Below are 22,844 nucleotides of genomic sequence, written 5' to 3'. Positions count from 1 at the left end.
AATTAGAGGAACAGAGAATAGTTTACCTCTCAGACTTGTGGAGGAGGAAGGAATTTGTGACCAAAGAAGAACTAGAGATCATTACTGATCACAAAATAGAAAATTTTGATTACACCAAATTGAAAAGTTTTTGTACAAACAAAACTACTGCAGACAAGATTAGAAGGGAAGCAATAAACTGGGAAAACATTTTTACAGTCAAAGGTTCTGATAAAAGCCTCATTTCCAAAATATATAGGGAACTGACTCTAATTTATAAGAAATCAAGTCATTCTCCAATTGATAAATGGTCAAAGGATATAAACAGACACTTTTCATATAAAAGAGTGTTCCAAATCATTATTGATCAGAGAAATGTCAATTAAGACAACTCTGAGATACCACTACACACCTGTCAGATTGGCTAGAATGACAGGGAAAGGGGCCTGTATATGCAAGAATGTTGGTGGCAGCCCTCTTTGTAGTGGTCAGAAACTGGAAACTGAATGGATGCCCATCAATTGGAAAATGGCTGAATACATTGTGGTATATGAATGTGATGGAATATTATTGTTCTGTAAGAATTGACCAGCAGGATGATTTCAGAAAGGCTTGGAGAGACTTATATGAACTGATGCTGAGTGAAATGAGCAGGACCAGGAGATCGTTGTATATTTCAACAACAATACTACATGATGATCAATTCTGATGGACGAGGCCCTCTCCAACAATGAGATGAACCAAATCAGTTCCAATAGAGCAGTAATGAACTGAACCAGCTACACCCAGCGAAAGAACTCTGGGAGATGACTATGAACCACTACATAGAATTCCCAATCCCTCTTATTTTTCTCCACCTGCGTTTTGGATTTCCTTCACAGGCTAATTGTACGCTATTTCAAAATCCGATTCTTTTTGTACAGCAAAACAACTGTTTAGATATGTGTATATATATATATTGTATTTAATTTATACTCTAACATATGTAACATGTATTGGTCAATCTATCATCTGGGGGAGGGGGTGGAGGGAAGGAGGGGAAAAATTGGAACAAAAGGCTTGGCAACTGTCAATGCTGAAAAATTACCCATGCATATAGCTTGTAAATAAAAAAGCCATAATAAAAAAAAAATTAAAAATTTAAAACAAACAAAAAAAACCCCAACAAAACATTTTAACTCCTGGTACAAAAGCTCCCTTGGCCAAAGCAGACTGGCCACCTCTCTGTAACACTGAATCCTGGGGCACCACCAAGACTGGACACCAACAGGCTAAGTGGCCTGCTCAGGGTGCGCTAAGGACGACTGGAGCCAAGTCCATTCTAACGGGGGACTCACATGATGCTGCCTCTGGAGGACTCTCTAATTAGGCAACTTGCTTGGTCTACTTTTTTCCCTAAGAGTTTGCAGCTTTATTCCCTTAAGCCAACAGTCTCACTTCACTCACTTCTGAAAATTCTCCTTAATATATTTAAATCAATTCATTTGGAATCCAAATCCTTCTAGATAATCATGTATGATCAAAGTCCTGTGATAATGAAATCATTAGTAATGGGACTAAGTATAGGGATTTTGTCAGAATTTGTTATTTCAAATATGAAAAAAAATTTTCCAAGAGCACTTTAATCCAATTAAAGTGATTCACCAGGCTTCCCCCAGATCGGCAAAATTCCTAGGGTCTGTTTCATAGTACCAGCATTCCCATGACTTGCATTTCTTTAATGACAACAAGGAGCTCTCACCTCACATGAAAAGGCAAGGGGACAGAAATCAATATTCTTAAAAGTCAAGTTCTTCCTGAAGGAGGGAGTCCAAGGATGCTGAATGCTTATGTCACTTGCTTATAATACGAGAGCATATCGTCCAGACTCTGGTAAGGGGGGCTGGGGGGTCTTCCTGGGTAATTAGGGGAAGTCTGGGAAGAGGGTTCATTGCTCTTGCTAAAGCCAAGTCCCGAGGTGTCATGTGAAGGTCCAGATCGGTTCCAAGGCTGGCCACTGAATCTCTTCTGGTTAGAAAAGTAATCCGATGGTGGAGCAAACTCAGGGTCTCTTTCAGCCCTGAGATCTGACTGCCTCTTTGACCAGTGTCCAAAAGAAAATTCTATAAAAAAAAAGAAAAAAGACAACTTTTAAGAGTTCTTTTACCCCCCAAAGGCCATGAAATATTCTTTACCTCAAAAGGAATTTGATAAGGAATTTTGGAATCCAGAAACTTACATAACTTGTTTAATCAGATTATGCATTACAAAGAGTTTCTATAAACAATATATTAAGTAGCAATAATAATGTAAGGTATTCATTGAAATATCTTAAGAACCAGATTGGCTCCCTTTCACAGGTATAGCTTGGAAGAATTCTTTACTAGATGACATTCTCAAAAAAAAAAAAAAAAAAAAAAAAAAAAAGATTGGGGAAAAAATAAATTAAAATAAAAAAAAACTCTTGCTCTTAAAAAAAAAATGAAAATTAAGATAAGAAAGGAAGTAATTGGGGAAAAACAATTGCTGCCTTAACTATCTTGAAGATCTGATATTTAAGTATAAAGCTAACTAACACAAGACAGGGAATTTAGTGGATATTCAAGGGACAGAGACAATCCAAAAGAAATGCAAACTATTAACAATGAGAGACTATTATAAAATATTAATAAGGGGGAAAAATAAATCCCTCCCCCAAAAAATTAAAATTAAAAAAGAGAAATGCAACATTAAGCAACACTGGTCCTGACATCTGAGTATCTGGGTATCTGGGTCCCAATTCCATTACAAACACTCCCCTACTTGTGTGAGCTTCAGCAAGTCACTTAACCCACTTCCCTGGGCTTCTCTCTCATCCACTATAGAAGGAAGGGTTTGGACTCATATTAGGCTTCTAGGACCCTTCAAACTCTACACCTATGATCTGATCAAGCAATTAATAAGTATTAAAAATCTACCATGTGCCAGTATTAAGTACCTATCACGTGCCAGGGCCTATGAACCTGGTGATTTAGAAAGATGACAAAACATGAGAATAATCACCATTGGATGGACTGCCACAAGACGGTAGAACTGTGAATTAGTCCATCTATTCAGGAAAGCAATTTGCTAAGAAGCTGACTACAATATCCATACCCTTTGATGAAGAGATCCCAGTGCTAACTTCCACACTAATGGGGATCTAAGGGGAAAGAGGGCAAAAGGGTGTCAGAAAACCAATTTTTTTCAAGTCTCATAAATACCAAAACAATCATAGCAGCACTTCTGTAGGGGTGGAGGGGTATGAACATAGACTTCCCCAAACTGGGACCGGCTCAACAACCTGTGGCCCATGAAGGTCACAAACACCATGGTGGTGTCAGGAGGCAGAGCTGAGTAATTAAAGCCAGAAAGTCAAATGTGAAGCAGCAACAACATCAATGAAAAGAAGGAAGAGAAATGAGGAAAGTGAATGCTGGCCATGACAAGCCCAGCAGAAAGAAGGGAAAACAGAGTCAGTGGACCCACTAGTATTAAGTGCTTGCTGTTTGCCAGGTCCCTTCTCCCAAAGGATGGGACCAGGGCTGTGGAACGCAGAATACAGTTGAGCTGGGCTGATAGGTTAGTTTGGCTTTTTCCTCTTCTTTTCTGTTTTTTTTTCCCCCTCTTTGATACAAAGGGCAGATTGCTGGGGAAGGGAAGAGAGTGGGATACATTGGCAGATATCAATAAAATAATTTGGGGCAGCTAGGAGGCACAGTGGATAGAGTGCTGGGCTTGGAGTTTTTGAGTTCACATACTTCCCAGCTCTGTGACCCCAGGCATGTCATTTTCCGTTGTCTGCCTCAGTTTCCTCATCGGTAAAATGATCTAGAGAAGGGAATGGCAAAACACTCCAGCCACTTTTGTCAAGAAAACCGTAAATGGGTCACGAAGAGTCAGAAATGACTGAACCAAGTGAACAACAAAAATAACTATTAAAAAATAGAAAACGTGCAGTATTATTATCTGCATGGAAAACCATAGAGATGAACATGATGGCAGACCCGGATGTGGGAGCCCCGAGATCCAGGCCCTGCCAGACAGAGAAGCTGGGAGCTTGGGGAGGTCTAAGCTGGCTAAGTTCAGACAGGGCTATGAGAGGACTGGCCGTGGTAACTCATTAGCGCTCTATTAAGGCAAGAAGGAATTCTGATGTATTTACAAAGAGAATGAAATCCCTCAAGTACCATCATTATTATTTGACAAATGTTTCACAGGCCAAACTGTGCCTGAGAGTAAAGAAGTATTCTGAAGGTTACAGAGTGAACTGCTCTGAGACTCCATTTTTATTTCTAACAGTTTCTTCCATTGTAGTCTCGGCTCTTACTAATGGAATCTGTGTGATCTCAAGGCCTCAACACATAGTTCTGATCAGAGGCATCCGCCAGAGAGGAATGCTGCCCCAGAGTGTGACCCCCCCCCCCCAGCCTGGGGCTAGGCTCCCACAGAAAAAGGAAGGAAGCCAAAGTTCATCTGAATGAGCTGGGAGTCTTAAACCTGTCACTGAGGCCTTCCTACAGTTTTCTGAAAGCCAAGATCAGCAAGTGAAATCGGAGAGGCCTGGGCAATTGTTATGCTGAACTTCTGCCACAGGAGGGCAGCAGGAATTAAATGATTCCCAAAATGACTTCTTGGAATGGCCTAATTTTGCAGCCTTTCTCCTTTTTTGGCATTGCTCCCTGGCTTTCTGGGCCCAGAAGGTCCCTGAGATTAGGAGAAGCTAAGCTGGAGGTTCGGGAGAGCTCCCCAAAAGCCCCAGAGAAGCTGCAGGGCCTAGGCAGAGGGAGACCACGCAGGGCCAAAGTGCCCCCAAGAGACCAGCGACTCCAACATGAAGCATGAGGCTCCCACCAGGCCTTCTCACCTTTTCCTCGGTCCCACTCTCGGACGTAAGGGACGCCTGCCTTGGTGTCTTTTCTCTCTTGGATGAGGACCTCCACTTTGCTTCTTGGGGCAGCTGGAGGCACTTCTGGCTCTGGTGGAAGGGGCCCAATCACTTCTTCTGCTTTGGGGGGAGGGAAAGTAGAAAGCACAACATGATTATAAGATTTAAGTTACATCAGTTTAAAGATATCCCTTTGGCAAAAAGCTCACAAAATCAAATACATTAACATCAAAACAAAACAAAACAAAACAAAACCAGAAATCCCTCAAATGATTCAATGACACCAAAAGCTTTTAGTTATCATCATCACTATTGCATCATCTCCTGGTTCTGCTCACTTTACTCTGAATTAGTTTACAGAAATCTTCTGAAACCATTCCTTCAACATTTCTTATAACACAATAGTACTCCATCACAATCATATACCAGAACTTGTTCAATAATTCCCCAATTTATGGGTATGGTTCCATCCTTTTCTTATGTGGGGAAGTAAAGGGAAAGAACCCTAGAATGGGCCCTTTGTAGTTCACTCTATCCATTTGGAGAAAGGGAGGAGGAATAACATTGTGGGGGGTTCCTCACCATACCCCAAACATAACAATGTGTATAAAAGACGGTGCTTTAGGAGCTGTGGAGAACTTGGCATGCCTAGGGACAGAACCACTTTTACTATACTGAGAAATTACTGAAATTCTTACAATTTCCCCCAAATTTTGTCCAAGCTGAATGGAATTAATTTAGCCTATACAAGAGTAAAATATGTGTGGAAAAACGTACACACATATGCATGTGCGCATGCACACGTTCTACCTAATTGACACTGAAGTGACAGTAAAAGTCTGTCACAAATGACTTCCATTAAATTAATCAAAATATAAACTATAATCACACATTTAAATGTATATAACTCAGATTTCTTTTTATAGTTGATTATAAAGGAATGTTAACTATTAAAACTTTCTTATTTTTAAAATATCAGTATTCCCCATAGTGACTAATGCTGTTTGAGAATTTTACTTTTTCCTTATTTTTAAATGAATCTTCAAATTTGCTTATTCAGCATTATTAATTTTAAAAAAAAAAAAAAAAAGTTGTTTCTTTTCTCAGAAACTATAACATGAAGTTTCATTTACCAACTGTTTCAATGAAACTTCTCCTTTAGAGCTCAAAGATACAGAGCCGGACATACCTGCAGCTTCTTCTGCAGACCCGTCATCCTTCAGCTTCATCTTTTTCTGCCTCAGTTTTGTAAGTCTGGCTTCTAGCAAAGCCTTTCTTTTTTCTTTGATGTTTTCCCTTCTGGTTCTTTGGTCTGTAGTCTGAATAAATGGATTTTTTAAAAAGTGTTAAAAATGTTAAAAATCATTTAAATGATTAGAGGAAATACCATTTTCATCTTTTGAAAATTTCTAAAAAGAACTCAGATTACGTAAGGTAATTGTATTCATTAACATACTCAACTTTCATATGCAAAGATATAAAACAGAAAATTTCAGAGTCAAAGGGACCACAGAGAATGTATCATGTATCTAAAAACAATGTTTTCTCTATAATAGCCCTAAATACATTTGGTCATCTGGCTTCTATGTGGTGGTGGTGTGTGTGTGTGTGTGTGTGTGTACGCACACACGTGCACACCCAACCTTTAAACCAGGGGTCCTCAAACTAGGGTCCCAGGGATCAGACGCGGCCCGCTGAGGACATTTATGAGCCCGCCGGGTTATGGCAAATGGGCTGAGGGGCGGAGACAGAGTGTGAGCTTTTGTTTTTACTATAGTCCGGTCCTCCCACAGTCTGAGGGACAATGAACTGGCCCCCTGTTTAAAAAGATTGAGGACCACTGCTTTAAACAGACAGTTCTTACTTTATGTAAATTTGTATTACACAAATTTCAAAGTTGCATAAAGAATTCTGAAAGAAATCTGCATCCCCCCAAAATATCTATGTTAATTTTACTACCTAGGTCTGTGCTCTTTCCCTCTCTTCCTCCCTCCTTCCCCTTCTTTTTCTCTTTTTCTGTTCCTGGTTTGGCATTCTGTGAGCTCCTACCCCAACACAGAAAAAAGACAAACCCTTCTAAGTGAAATAGAAGAATGGCCCCAGGAAGACCACCCCTGCTGCTACCTTCTGAGTCTTTGTCTGGGAGGTCTGCTACTCCACCTGCCCCATTCCACCTGTCCACATGTCTCTTTGGCCCCATGTCACCTGTCCTCTCCTGTCTATCTCCATGTTTAACCCCCATGTGTCTGCTCCAGTGTGTTTTTCCTCTTGGTTCCAAGCAGGTCCCCATGTGGAGGCTGGCTATGGCTCCCATGTGTTCTTCTTCCTACTCTCACTTCTCTTTCTCCAGCCCCAACATGTCCTAGAACTATGTGCTCGCTCCATTCCTCTCTCCACTTTTCCCTCCCTTGCTTCCCTACCTCCACAAGCATTGCATAAAATTTGCTTTATGTAGACATCTGCAAAATAGCCCACTTACTTAAAGCAAGAACAGTCTGTATACATAGGTGTATATATACCAATGTGTATATGTGTGTGTGTATATATGTATGTGAGATATATATAAGTGTGTATGTATGTGTATATACACACCCATGTACATAGACATGTATGTGTGTGTGCATGCATGCATACACTGCATACACACAACTGGACCCACTTTTTGAAGAGCTTTAATTATTAAGCACTTTTCCTTACATCATATTGAAATTTGTCTCCCTTTTTTTTACACACTGCTTCTGATTAATTTTTTGCTCATCACAACTATGTGAGGTTGGTAGTTCAAATATCATCCCACTTTATGGTAGAGACAACTGAGGTCCTGGGGGGTGGGGTTAAGCAACATTTTTAAATCCACCCAGTTAGGATGTGCTACAGCCTCTCTTTGTCCCTATTATCCTCCCCTTCAAATATTTAAAAAGAGCCGTCCTGGTCTGCCAGGTCTAGAGTGTTTTGTGGGGCATGATTTATTCCCCAGGCCACCCTGGCGACCTTCCCCCGAGCCCCCATGTGAACCCCAGAATGGTCCCTCACTCCTGTGAGGACTGACCACCCACCCACCTCTGGATAAGACATTTCTGTTAACAGAGCCCAAGGCTGCATTAGCTTTGGGGGTGTCTTCCAATTCTGCAGTCTCCATGACCCCCACTGTCCTGCATTCACACAGCTGCCTCCCTGAGCCCCAGAGGATAGCTCGCCACTCATCCTAACTGCATCCCACCTGTTGGCAATGGTCACTGGATCCTTACCTGGCACTACCCACCAGCTTCACATCACATTCTAAAAACAAATTCCAACCAGTCAGCTGGTTTGTGTCAACTTCCATGTCACTTTCGTATTTCAAACTCCTGTGCAAGCCTGGCCAAGTGGTACTGTGCCAGTGGGTGTTACGGCTCAGAAGGTGAGCGGAGGAAAGTCTAGCTCAGGACAGGTGGCTCTCTTTACAACGATACCAATGGCAGCTGAAAAGCTCCTCTGTGCTCTCATGAGACGTGATTATTTGTGTAAGCAGTGAAAATGAAACAGCATGGGCTGGTTTGGGACATTTACGTGTGACAGAGGCTGTGGCCAGGAATTTTTCTTTGAGCTGCCCACATATCTGTAATGCTCCCCCAGCAAAATGAGAAGGGAAATCTGCCCACAGAAACCTGGCTGTCTGCTCTGGGCCTCATACCTGCTCTCGCAGCATTTCTAAAGTCTCCATTTGCTTGTTTCTCAGTGTTTTGTCTCGGGCAAAGGCAAAATATCCAACACCAAGTTGTCGGGCCTCTGAAATAAATAAAAACCAAAGAAGAAATCATGCTTTCTTGATTTAAATGAAGGTTCAAATGAACACTCAATTTCCTAATAAAGTTAAAAAGATCTGAGTCTAAGTAAAGACAAAAAAACAAGCAGAATTTTATATCCAATATCAACATTGCTTACAAAATGAAGAGATAAAATAGAGACCAATATTAATCTGCAACCATGGAACAAGTCCACACAGGCTTCCTTCTGATTAGAAGATTTTCTACAAAACTCCTTGATCACTTTTTAAGAGCAATAAAATAAATTAATAGGACATTAGCTGTCTTCTCTCCTTCCTATGCCCTACCCCATTCACAGTTCAACAGGATAAAGGTCAATAAAAACATTACCATTTTCTCGAATGTCCTCATAGTGAACAGGCCCTACTGGTCTGCTCAGGGCCTCCTTCTCTTCCTCTTCCCACTGCTGTCGCTGAAGCTCTCTTCTCATATCTTCAGACAATAGTGTTTTGTCACTAACAAATCTAGTTAAGTGAGTAAGAAAACAAGCAAGACTACCTTCAAATACAAATTTTTGTGCCACAATTCAGAGCTGAAACATTTTCTTATGATAAATTTGGAGTGCCCAAAAAGCATTTCATTTGGAAAGGTGACAAAACAGGGCCGTGAGATTAAGGCATTGCACACTTCATGAGACAAGACACAGATCTGGAGCCAGATGGACCCTGAGTCATGGAGTCCCAGAGGAGGAACCTCTGAAGGCTCAGAGGGCAGTTACTCCTTCTAAGATCATCCTGCATTGCTCTACAGCATAGCATGTCACATAATGGCTCTGTCAGGCTGGAAGAGGAGGTGTAGCTATTGAAATTTCTATCTCTAGTACCACCAAGGCAGTATATAGTTCTTCCATGTACACTTACAGCTTTCCATTAAGATTTTTATCCATTTCTATCAGCCCTGGCAAATCCTTCTTCATACAGCGTCTAGAACGGCCTAAAGAATCCACATAATCGACCCTGAAAGGAGAAAAAAGAATCATCAGCAAGATTCTGTGATTTCAGGTTTATGCCTTCCTAAACCAGGAAGCTGGTACTAGGGAAGAAATGATGGTAAAACAACAAACAAAATGTAAAGCTGACCCATGATGGATTTATTATATACTAATCTCATGTGTAGAAGTTTTATAGAATCAGGTCTCTTGTAGCTCTAATTTCTTTCTTTCTTTTTTTTTTCTTTTTTTTAAATTATAGTTTTTTTATTTACAAGACATATGCATGGTAATTTTACAGCATTGACAATTGCCAAGCCTTTTGTTCTAATTTTTCCCCTCCTTCCCCCCACTCCCCTCCCCCAGATGGCAGGTTGACCAATACATGTTACATATGTTAAAGTATAAATTAAATATGATATATGTATCTATGTCCAAACAGCTATTTTGCTGTTAGAATTTTGATAAGACTTTGAAATAGTGTACCATTAGCCTGTGAAGGAAATCAACAATGCAGGTGGACAAAAATAGAGGGACTGGGAATTCTATGTAGTGGTTCATAGTCATCTCCCAGAGTTCTTTCTCAGAGTTCTTTCTCTGGGTGTAGCTGGTTCAGTTCATTACTGCTCTATTGGAACTGATTTGGTTCATCTCATTGTTGGAGAGGGCCACATCCATCAGAACTGATCATCATATAGTATTGTTGTTGAAGTATATAATGATCTTCCGGTCCCACTCATTTCACTCAGCATCAGTTCATGTAAGTCTCTCCAGGCCTTTCTGAAATCATCCTGCTGGTCAATTCTTACAGAACAATAATATTCCATAACATCCATATACCACAATTTATTCATCCATTCTCTAATTGATGGGCATCCACTGTTTCAGGTTTCTGGCCATTACAAAAAGGGTTGTCAAAACACTCTTGCACATGCAGGTCCCTTTTCCTTCTTTAAGATCTCTTTGGGATATAAGCCCAGTAGTAACACTGCTGGGTCAAAGGATATGCACAGTTTGATAACTTTTTGATAGCTCTAATTTCTAACAAATATTGTCATAGCTCAAGCCTGTTCAAGAACAGAATAGAGATGGATATAAATTTCCTAAACTATCACATTCACTTGCTAAAGTTAATTCTACATGCCTAAAGTTTTCAACCAGCTTATTCCAAGCTTCATGTTCTTCCACAGAGTGGAGAGTGCCAGGAGTAGAGTCAGGGGAGAGGAGACATTCCATCTCTGAGAGCCCGTTTCCCCATTTGTAAAGTGGGAATAACACTAGCATCATCACCTGCACAGAGCTGTTGTAAATGGAGTACTTTACAAAGGAAAAGGGTTAATGTTTATTACTGAATCAGTGCTTTCCCATTTTTATACAGTTAAGATTTTATTATTTTTTGAGGATTTTATTATTTTTTAAGTTGTGACACTGAAAAGCAATATTCAGGGGCAGCTAGGTGGCATGGTGGATAAAGCACCAGGCCTGAAGTCAGGAAGACCTGAGTTCAAATGTGATTTTAGACACTTAACACTTTCTAGCTGTATGACCCTGAGCAAGTCATTTAACACCAATTGCCTCAGCAAAAGAAAAGGAAAAAAAAAAAAAAAAGAAAGAAAAGCAATACTCAGTATCCTTAAAAACTTCTAGTTCTTTTATCTATAATTCTGGCTCTTTTTTCTCATTTTTGACCAATTTTAAAATTTTTAAACAGAACTGATTTTTTTTTTTTTTGCACAATTTGACCATTGCACAATTGATTCAAAGCTGATCTTAAGAGATCACCAAGTCAAACTCTCTTATTTAACAGATGAAGAAAAGATGACTCAGTAAGACTTGGCCAAAGCCAAACAACAGTTAGTGGTGGAGCTGGGGCTAGAATCCAGTTCTCCTGCCTGTAGGTTTCTACAATGACAAATTGATCTCCACAATAAATATTAAACTAGATTTATGATGGGACTTACAGGATTAAAAAGAGAATTTCAAGATTATAAAACTGTGAAAGACAATGATTCTCTGAGAGCACAGACACAGGGCTGGGCAGGGCCTGGGGGGGTGGTGATCTGACCCATCTTCTTCATTTCACAGACAGGGAAACTATAGTCTGAGGAATTCAGGTGGCATGCCAAAGGTCATACAGACTGTTCTCAGTGGTGAAATTTGAATCCAGGTGCATTGACCCAGAATTGGTGTTCTTTTCACTGCAGTGCCCCAAGCTGCTTCCCTAAACTTGTGTGACCCTTGTGTTCTACATCTCAACAGAGACAAGGTTGTTGGAAGCGTGGCAGGAGAGATCATCTGGGTGCAAGAGTTGCCACAGACACACACTGGCTGTGCTCTTCTGGGCAAATCACTTGAACTCCTCAGGGTCTCAGGCATTCCCTCCTTGAGGCCGGGTCAGTGCCTATTCTGGAGCAGCTGGAACGGTGCTGGAGAAACAGTACAGAGTTCCAGAAGATAGAGGCAGGAAGGGCCTGAGAGATCACCTGGTGACCAGACTCTAGTTCAATTTCCTCAATTTCCAAAGGAGAAAACAGACTTCCAGCAGTTAAGTGGCTCATGGAAGGTCACAGAGCTGGCAGGGACAGTCAAGACCGGGACCCAAATCTTTTAAGACCTAATCTTGGGCTTCTACTACACCTGGGTAAGACCTCAATCAATACTTGTGGATTCACTAACTGGTTAAAAAGTCGTGCTCATATACATACTTAGGGATGCAGCTCTGAATTTTTTAAATGTCCTTTCTTCCCAACATGTTTGTAGCAAATACTCAGATTAAGATCTCAACATTCAAACCATGAATTAAAAACATAATGGGAATTCATCATGGCAGCCCTAAGCTGATTACTACAAGAAATAAACCTTCTAACTGTCTAAGCAGTTTCCTCTTTTAATGAATAAACGGAAAGGGAAAAAAAAAAGATCTTGCCAGATGGCCTTCATCATTATTTACAGTATCACTGCTGAAAGATTATCCACCACCTGGAACTTAACTACAGAGTACTTTTTATGAGCAATTAGAATTCTAGAGCTTAATTTAAAAACAAAAAGGCATTCAGAAATGCTGGTAAAGCAACTCCTTTCGCCATATGGTGGCATGCGACACCTTCAATTGTCCCCCAAACTCTTCAGATCACTGAAAGTTGCTTGTGATCATATGGCATTAATAAAAGAACAATGGCATTAAACCTTTCAAAGCAGATGAGGTTTCTGTGATGAATGTTACTCCTGAGGAAGTTGTGGAAACGAGTTTCCAGGAGAATGGAAGTTCAGATACTACTAGTTGAGCCAACTGTTCAATCAACAAATCCTGATTCTATGAGGTACTGCTGGTCACAGGGAGACAGGAAACTGTACCTATCTATCCTCAAGAAACATAAAATCTAAATGAGGAGATGAGGGATTTGCATTTGAAAAGATGGTGAGGAGTCCCAGGAATTGTAAGTATTTTGAAGTTTAACTGACAATGTACTCCAAAACATTAACATCTCCCTCAAAAAAAAACCACATTAAACTTATAAAGTGAAATTTAAATAGTAAGGGATAACTGTTTATGTTCATGTAAATTTATGTTCAAATTCATGTTATGTTCATGTAATGTTTTTTGTTTTTTAAACAACCTGACTTAACTTGATTAAGGAAAAAAAGAATGTAATTTCTGATCAATTTTCAGGTTGTTTTTTTTTTTTTTTAACTTCCATTTAATTTCTATACGGCCCTATATATTAGAAATATTTTATAACTGCAGCTAGCCTTCATTCTCTGGACAAAATATCTGCTAATGGTGATAGTTCAATAAAGAAGAGAAATAAAGCAGTACCTATAACAGAAGGAATAGAACAGTCCAGTTCTGACTAAATTGTCACTTTTACACATTTTTTTCCTGGGTGCAAAACTGCTGTAGAAAGCCATGTGGTAGACAGTGGTAGACAGATACAAGGAGAAGACATGTTTACTTCTGCAATTATCCAGAAGTCTTAATTTCACTTAGACTGAGAGAGACTCATTCTGTGAATTCTAAGGTAAAAAAAGTTAGGAGGAGAGAGTAAGATTGCAAAGAAAGCCATGATATTGAGAGAACATCATGAGAAGAGAGGGAAAAAGTTGAGTCTGACATGCGATATGAGTAGCTAAATACTACACACCATTCTTCGCTGGGGTCCTGGGGAGGAGGTATATCAGCTTCAGAAAGAGCTTCATCTCCATCTTCTTCCTTTCCTGCAGCCTTTTTAGATTCTTTGTTCAGGTTTAGGGCCTGCATTTCTCTTCGTTTGTCTATGATCTTCTGTGTGAAATCCACAAGGTACATATCTTCTGTTTCCTCATCTGAGAGAAAAAAATATTTTTTAGATATGTGACATCAAAGAATACACCGAGTAGAAATCAATACAAAACAGTTTCATTCTTCTCCACAGTGGCCAAAATTTCCCTTAGTAATTTCATCAAACAATGCTTGCCCCTCTCCAGGTGTGCTCTTACAAAGACACAGGCCGATAGTTAGCTGTCAATTCTACTTCTGTTTTAAAAAGCACTGAAGAGAAGGCCTGTTAAGATTCCACAGCTGCCCAGTCGTGCCAATAAAGACTGACTCTTGGAAGGATCTATGCCCAGTGAGAATGTCATTGGCTAGAGAACACGATGGGTAAGTTTCAGAGAAACATTGGCTAATGACAGAAGACAGAAAGTATTACAGACAAACCAATGCAAGACAGCATCAATTTGGGGAAAATCAATAATGTCTGTGCAAGAAATTCTCAATGTGAATAGAAAGAATCATATCACTTAGTTTGTGGTGGACCTAATTTGACCTATTTTATAAACAAATTCATGAAACTATTTTGCATGAGATTTTGCTATATTAAGTTTAAAGTTTAAAAAAGTCATAGGAATCCTATCACTCAATAAGTATTTATTCAGACTTTTATGAATAATGCAAAGGGATAGAGGGAGTATAAGTCCAGAGAAACACTGCATGAAACCTTCCCAAAGTGGGACACAGCACCTGGTGGGGAATAGAAGCTCCTGTCAGAGCCAGGACTATTTGCTTCTTTGTACTTGTGCTCCTAGTTCTCATCACAATACCTGACACATAATAGGTACTTGCTAATTGATTGACTGTATGCATGAAATCAGAGCCCCCAAAACATGGATGATTGTATTCAATTCCTTTTGTTGTGTATGTGTAGAAGGCGGCAAATAACAAAAGCCAAATGGATTTATGAACATTTGGCAGCTATTTCCCTATTAGTACTATTGTTGAAAAATAAAATACATGTTTCAATAGGGTTCTAAGTGAAAGGAAAGAATCAGAAACACATCAACATCTCTCGGTTTATTTACCTAAGAAGTCTCCTTTGGTCATCTGTTCATATAATTTGGCTTTTTCTTCTAATTTTTCCCTAAAAAGAAGAAACAAATGTTAAAAATAAAAGATAGTACTCTGAACCATAAAACTAAACCCAAATTCAGAGTTATTAAAGTTGCCGAACTACACCTGGCACTTAATATCAAAGACATGGGAGATTTCTATCTCTGCCTTTCAGAAAAAATGCCCATAGGTCCACTAACAAGTCTTCTCAGGAGAAAGGCAAGTTACTGGTACTCAATGTATAGCCTTAACTGCCAGGAAGCTATACCCAGGTCACCTGTGTTTATTATTACAAAGCATGCTCTTTTGGTATGAGCAATCTGCTCTTGCCAATAATTATATCTTTTTTTTTTTTTTTTTTTTTTGAGGCTGGGGTTAAGTGACTTGCCCAGGGTCACACAGCCAGGAAGTGTTAAGTGTCTGAGACCAGATTTGAACTCGGGTCCTCCTGAATTCAAGGCTGGTACTCTGTCCACTGCGCCACCTAGCTGCCCCCAATAATTATATCTAGAGCTGACATATACTGATCACTTTATAGTCTGTGAAGTACTTTGTAATCATTATCTCATCTGACTCTCACAACCATTCTGTGAGGCTAATTGCACTACAGGTGGTCATTAGCCTCATTTTACAAATGAGGAAACTTACGTCCAGAGAAATTAGAGGGACTTGCTTGGAGTCACAAAGCTAAGGGGAGTCAGGCTGGTCCCTTCACTCTTACTCCGCAGTCTAGACTATGGCATATTGCCTCTCTACTTATCATCTAGGACTCAGTTAAGATCAGACAACTCACTGGCACTTTATCTAAAAACGGATTGATCTATTAATTCTGGTGAGGTTTCTTTTTTTTTTTTTTTTGCAGGAGCAAGCAGGACCAGGTCAGGTAGATGGTCCAGGAGTCTTCTGCCACAATTAAACTGAACAAGAAGCTCAAATTTTAAACCATGCTGATTCAAAGGTAGAAAAATTTAGGGAGCAACCAAAAGAATCTCCTTTTTCTTGGAGATATCCATTTTAGTGGTATGATTTTAAATACTACTTTGTCTAACAGCTAACTCCCTTAAAGGTGACAAAAACACACATTCCTGGGGTACAACATCACCTTGACTTGTCTAATGTCTTTAGCTCTTCAATCCTCTGTTCAGCATCTTTTTCAGCCCGTGCTGAAACACCAACATTTTGTTTGTTCCAGATACTTGGTTTCTAGAGAATTAAAAAAAGAAAAAAAAAACACATACACACACAACAAAATCAACATATGATTATCAGTAAGATCACTACATATTAGCCACAGAAGGAAAACAACTTACAAATAATTAGTCAATGGAATAAAAAACAAACTTATGGTGCCAGATATAGTGGGAGCTCAGAGTCATTGATGTGTTAACAAAAATTTCTATGCAGTCACATAGTATCATTAGTTACATTAATCTATTCCCTAATTACAGCCTCACTGAGTACTCTAATTTTAGAAAATGACATATTTGAAGAACAATGTTCACTGAACACAGCTAACAATATAAACGAAGCTAAATATTAAAATCTAAAGTCATTAAAAAGCTCTTTTAAAAGAGTCTTCCTCATAACATGTCTGTCATTCTGTTGTTCCCATTTACTATATGTCCAGTATAAGGAAGTAAATGGATTTCTATCTCTGGGACTATGTTACAGCTATTTATTGATAACAAAACATGAATAGACATTGTTTTCTACCATCTGGGTTCAGGAAACAATACCTGTTGTTGCAACAAATTTTATACCTGTAGGTAATTAATAAATATTGTATTTCTACCTTGTTGGTTGATTTTGGTTTCCCTGGAACTCCAGCATCTTTGAGAAGTTTTTCTTGTTTGAATTCTTCTTGTTTTCGGAAAAGTTCAGCCTTGAGGTCTACTAACTAGAACAAAAATAAGAAAGCAATCACCTCTAAACAAGTGAACGCACAAGTAGATGAAGAATATATAATGCCATATGTAGTTATCTGGATAGCTCAATGACTTTTAGTCCATTAGTAAATATACATATATCTTGGACAAACTCAATAAGAATTTTGGGTGGAGCAGGTTGCCTTTAGGAAGCTGGGGAGCACTCTGAAAGATCTCAAGAAGTTTCCTAACACAAAACTCATTTTAATAATAAGGTTCTCAAACTAAAAACTATCAACTAATATATAAGTGTTCCAAATAACTAATGAATATGACAAATAAAAATCAAAACAATTCTGAGGATTGACCTGACACTTGACAAATTGATTAAATGGCAAAAGATGGAAGGTAATACTGATAGAGCAGTAAAAAAACAATTGTAGATGGCGCTATGAAGTGACCCAATTACATGAGATTCACAATTCTCACATGTTCTTATATATTCCAAGGTCAAAGTTGCAAAGAAAGATCATATATGCAACAAAATATTCAGAGCAGAACTTTCTGTGGTAGAAAAGAACCAAAAACAAGGTAGATGACCATAAATTAGGGAATAGGAAAACAAACTGGCACATGAATGTAATAAAATATTACTGCTCTACAAGAAATGATGAAAATTCAGAGAAACACAAGAATACATATTTCAATTGATACAAACAGATAAGAGTCAGGAGACAGCAGGCACAAAACAACCATCATGGAAATGGAAAGAAAAACAATAACAATACAATGCTGAATATAATGACTGAACTCGACCACAGCAGAGGTGGGGGACTATGAGCATAGAACATCACATTTATCACTGATACCTCTGATAATACTTTAGTTTTGCAGAATTGCTTCCCCCTTTTAAATTCCTTGTTACAAAAGATGAGTTGCTACATGGAGAAGTATTCAGAAAGGAATTTGAAGGTGATGGGGGGAAAAAAATATACCAAGCACAATTTTTAAAAACTGTCTTTGTCCTTGTGATTCTCTATGGCTTTAAATCATGGAAAACCAAGCTTTCCAAAGAATCAAACCCAAAAGACAATGGAGAAAGCCCTAGCAAATATAAGTAGGCTACACATTACATTAGTGAGACAGCGACAGCTTGTGTCTTAGAAGTAGCATAAATAAATATATTTCATTTAGAAAATATAGGGATAGGAATAGAAGCTCAGATTTCATAGATAGAATTCTAGATGAAAAAAATCCCTCTATCAATGTAAAGTGGGTATCTTTGCTCCAACTTCCAGTTTTAGAATCATCTAGAACACTGAGAGATGTGAACTGAGGCTTTCCTGGCTCCCCGAGGCCAGCTCTTCTCCATGCAACACCACGCTCTGATATGACAATAATAACAGAAAGATACCCAAGTGCTCCACTGCTACTCATTACAGGCTAAAAAAAAAAAAAAATCAAAGAACGGCTTCTAATGCATTAGGCAGATACTATTCAGAAGATTTGTGCAAGAACATAAACATAAGCAAAAACCACACGGGAAAGAATACTGATTGCTGTGATGTCCACCAGTGGAGATTCATATTCATCAAAATATTTAAAATAGGTAAATGTAAGTAAGTACACTTGAGAGTGGCTACCAGGATCTCTGATGCGGTTGTTGACTAGAGATAACATGGCAGTGGAAAATGAATCGGACATGAAATCAGAAGGCCCAGGCTTCAGTCATTTGGTGTCATCACTAAATAGTTCTATGACCTTGGGTAAATTACATGACATTTTGGGCTTAGTTCTGTAAAATAAGGAAATTAAACAAGATGGTCTCAAAGGACTTTTCCAAGACCTGTAGGATTCCATATTCTCTTGCCTTTCTACCTTCATATCTATATCTTTTTTCTATCCTTAAGAGCTTCTGAAAAGTTTTTTTGTTTTGTTTTGTTTTTTAATTGCAACAATCAGTTTCTATTTTGGAAAAAAAAAAATCTCTAATGTCACTTTCCAGAGTAAAAGACAATTTCATCTTCAGAATCTAATTTTCCTTAACAGCTGTTAAGCTTTCACCTTTTCTTTTATGCCTTCCCTATAACAAATACTTCAATCACAAGGGCATAATCATACCTTTAAATGATACTGAGAAAGCATCACAAGATTCAGAATTGGAAAGGAATGGGAAGGTAATTCAGTTCAATAGGTTCATTTTCAGATTCTATTTCCGACATTATGCTGTGAGATTAGATGCTCCAGACTGAATGTAGGAGTCCGTGACCCTCCCTGCCTGTTACTGGGCTGCCCTTTGTTGAGATTTTCTAGGTTCTGCTCTCCAGAGGTTGCAGCCTCCCCCAATCCAAGGCTGCAGCACTTGGCACTGTTAGCCACTCTTTCCTCCTGGATGTTCTCTCTCCTTTGGGTTTTCATGTTCTACCGCTGACTGCTTCGTCTCAGTCTCTTCTGCAGACAGCCGTCCGGGTCGTGTCCCAGAGCATCCCCCCAGGATTCTGTCCTGGGACCACTTCTCTTTTCCCAGATGTTCTTACTCATCCTTAGTTTCTCTTTCTCCCAAGTATGTCACTGGACTTCGAGAGGCATCTCAAACTTGGGGATAAAATAGAGCTCATCTTTCCCCTTGAACCCTGTCGTCTTCCCAGCTTCCCTACTCCTTCTGCAGCTAATCCCAACTCCAGGACTGCCCTCAACTCCTGGCTCTCACTCACCCAAAATAACCAATCACTTGCCAAATCTTGTCGTTTCTTTCCCTACAATGTCTCTCTCAGGCGTTTCCTTCTCTATACTCACAGACATCACATGGTTTCAGGCCCTCATCACCTCTTGCCTGCATTCCTACAGGAACGCTTCACATCTGTCATTTGCCTTCAGTCTCTCCCCACCATATAATCCATTCTCCATTTTGGAAGCTATGGGGACGAACATGACAAACCCTGCGGTTACTTAATAAATTCCAGTGGCTCCCTCTTACCTCCAAGATCATACACAGTCTTTTGGCATATAAAATTCATCACCACTTGGGCACTTCCTACTCTCCCAGTCTTCTCACATTCCGTGACCTTCCACACTTGATGAGCCAATCTGACTGGGTGACCTGGTGCTCCTCAAACTCTACTTCACACCCCTTTAGCTGGTACCAGCTATTCCCATGCAATCTAGAATGCTTTTCCTTCGAAAATCATGTTTTCGGAGCTCTTGGCTACCTTCCAGATACAGCTCAAGGCCATATTCTTGCATAGGTTTTTCTTCCTTCCACTATTTTATGTTTATCTTGTAGATTATGCTATGCTACATTAGAACACAAGCTCCTTAAAGGCAGGAGCTGCTCTTGATTTTTCTTTGCATTACCAGCATTTAGGGAAAAGGACAGCACAGAAGAAGCACTTACCAAACGCTTACTGACTGACTGAAATGTGGAATCTAGGAGGCAGGGCCGTTGGAGGCCTTCAAACCTTTTCACCCCTTCTCAGGGATGTAACAGCAGAGATTCCAAGCGCAGACTAGATAAGGCAGTTGTTGAGGTGCTGACTTATCACTCTGTAATCTGAACTACAGAAGGGACCTCTCTACTTGAATCATACATTAAAAAGTTAAGACAAGAAGGGCTTGGAAGAACTTTTGACTAACCTAAGATCATAGAAAATAAGAAATAGAAATAAAAAAGATAAGTTTTGATCCTGACTCTTCTACTAATTTCCTGAACATGGGAAAATTATTTTATTTCTTTGGGCCTTAATTTCCTTACCTAGGAAACAAATGAGCTCAACTTGATAACTGTCTGAGGTCTCTCCCCGGTTTAAACAAACAAAACTTTAGGAGGTTTAACACTAGTAGATTACAGGCTTAATGAGTCAATTACATGTCAGTCAAAAACCCAATGGAATGTTGGGCATGGAAAAAGGCTAAAAATAGCTGTTGCCCAAGGTGAAATGTTTAGCTGTGAAAACTCTCAGAGACTATCTAATCAATTACAGACAGGCTGCTAGTCAATATCCGTACAGACAAAATTAAAGGCCACTGAAGTGTTTTACACGTTCCGAGCCGTCGGGAGCTCAAAGGGTCTATGATCTCATGGAAGACTTGCTTCAATTCATCCTCACTTCTCATTCCGCGTGGTTCTCTACCTCTGCACAAACATTCCCTCGCAGACACGCCCCCTGTCTGCCCTCAAAGTCTGACTTCCGGATTTTCCTCAAAGAGGAAGGGAGAAGTCGGGAGCGATCTTGGTGGGAGGGACCTCCAGCCCCGGATGGAAACGGAGACCCGAGAACCAGCCCAGGAGCCCCGGGGGAGGCCGCGGCTCCCAACCGGACACAGACTTGGGCTCTGAGCACAGTCAGACAGGACGGGGGACTTCCGTCAGGGGCTGGCCAATAGAAGGCTGTAACCCAGGGCAGAGGGTCCCAGGTGCCGAGTCTCCAAGGCCGGGGGCAGGGCCCCTGGGAGAAGGGCGGGCTTACTCCGGGATTCACTCCGTGACGCGGGGGGAGGGGCCCTCGGGGGCCCGGAACTCGGTAACTGCATTTCACGAACCTGGTTTCCTGTGTAACTCTGTGTGTTTTATTCCACGTAGAATATTATACCGTTATTATTAGCGTTATTAAGAGTTATTCTGAGAAGGTTTTCCCCTCAGACTGCCCACGGGGGTGTCCAAGGAATAAAAAGGAGATGAATCCCGTGTCTAGTCTAACTTCCCCAGGTGGGGGAGAGTCTCGGGACGGAGGAGGGAACCTCTGACGGGGCGCACTCACCGAGGAGGCCGCGACGTCCAGCGGCTTCTTCCTGCGGTCCATGGTCACGGACGTCCTGCGAAGCCCCGGGACCACCAGAGGCCCGAAGTGGGGATTCTGTCTCTGCCCCTACCCGAGCAGTCCATAAAGTCCGGTAGTGCCGTAAAGCGATGTGGAGGTGGCTTTTTCGATAATGTCGTAAAACTCCATGGCGCTTGGCCGGCGCCATCTTAGGGAGGTCAAGTGTGGCATTAAGGTGACGTAGGAGAGAGGGGCGGAGCTAGTTGGTGTTAAGCTAAGGCTGTTTGTGCCTGGGTGCTAGGTACTGTTTGCACAGGGGAGCTCCCTTCCCTCTCTTCTCCCCGGGCTTCACTCTTTAATCTTAACACACTCCAGCCTCGGATTGGGATCAGGCATGTACTAGTAAAAAGGTAACAACCAGCCTTGATAGGCAGATCACACTTTAAAAAACGACAGTGGGTGGGGCGGCTAAGTGGCGCAGTGGGTAGAGCACCAGCCCTGAATTCAGGAGGACCCGAGTTCAAATCTGTTCTCAGACACTTAACATTCCTAGCTGTGTGACCCTGGGCAAGTCACTTAACCCCAGCCTCAGGGAAAAAAATAAGAAAGAATAAGCAAAAAATAAATAAATAAATGGTGAGAAACCTTCAAGGAAACCAAGGACAAATAATCGCAATATGATCTTAAATAAAATGTGGTGTATACATACATGTATGATTGTGGGAGTCTATGTATGTAAAAATGATGAGGATAAACAATTAACAAGTAAAACGGCACCTACTATGTGTTGTCACTATCTCATTGTAATAAATTTGGGAGATAGGTGCTATTATTATCCCCATTTTACGGATGGGAAAACCTGTTAACGGTTAAGTGACTTTCCCAGAATCACGGAGTATCTGAAGTGGCGTTTGAATTCGGACCTTTCTGACTAATCACTGCTCCACCCTAAGTTTACATTGCCTTATTAATGTATTCTCCATCATTTTCTTAAACCTTAAGTCTGCTGATTTATGAGGTGTGAACTGCCTCGATGGAAATTTACCAAGGTCCTTACAAGCTGCTAGAGCTGGCTCCCCGCGGTCCGGAGACGCAGCTTGAGTCTCTCGGAGGAGGGGCGGCCTGCTGCTGCCCAGGACAGGCCATTTCACTTTTAACTGCGGCGGAGTTTGTCCGGTTAAGCCGCTGACGCCTGATTTTGCAATCTCCGCCCAGTGGGAGGTGTTTAGCCACTTGTTCCGAAAGCAGAGGACCTGGGT

At 40.4% G+C, this 22,844-nt stretch overlaps 1 protein-coding gene across 2 annotated transcripts; it reads right to left on the bottom strand.

Moving 5' to 3' along the window:
• Positions 1-1,676: 1,676 nt before the first annotated feature.
• Positions 1,677-21,762, bottom strand: CCDC174 (coiled-coil domain containing 174). 2 transcript variants are annotated; one of them, XM_074283824.1, is made up of 11 exons: positions 21,586-21,762; positions 16,756-16,860; positions 16,066-16,166; positions 14,936-14,994; positions 13,741-13,921; positions 9,531-9,626; positions 9,001-9,134; positions 8,538-8,632; positions 6,054-6,183; positions 4,844-4,984; positions 1,677-2,081 (listed from the first exon to the last, which is right to left on the bottom strand). In XM_074283824.1, the coding sequence occupies exons 1-11, from the start codon at positions 21,625-21,627 to the stop codon at positions 1,807-1,809; spliced, it is 1,359 nt and encodes a 452-aa protein (XP_074139925.1). In that variant the 5' UTR covers positions 21,628-21,762; the 3' UTR covers positions 1,677-1,806. The 2 variants fall into 2 exon arrangements, with proteins under 2 accessions (XP_074139925.1, XP_074139926.1); XM_074283825.1 differs by having other exon boundaries at positions 4,844-4,981; positions 21,586-21,721.
• Positions 21,763-22,844: the final 1,082 nt, after the last annotated feature.

This window comes from Sminthopsis crassicaudata, chromosome 1 (assembly GCF_048593235.1).
Source record: "Sminthopsis crassicaudata isolate SCR6 chromosome 1, ASM4859323v1, whole genome shotgun sequence".
NCBI lineage: Eukaryota > Metazoa > Chordata > Mammalia > Dasyuromorphia > Dasyuridae > Sminthopsis > Sminthopsis crassicaudata.
This window is presented reverse-complemented; position numbering and strand designations above follow the sequence as displayed.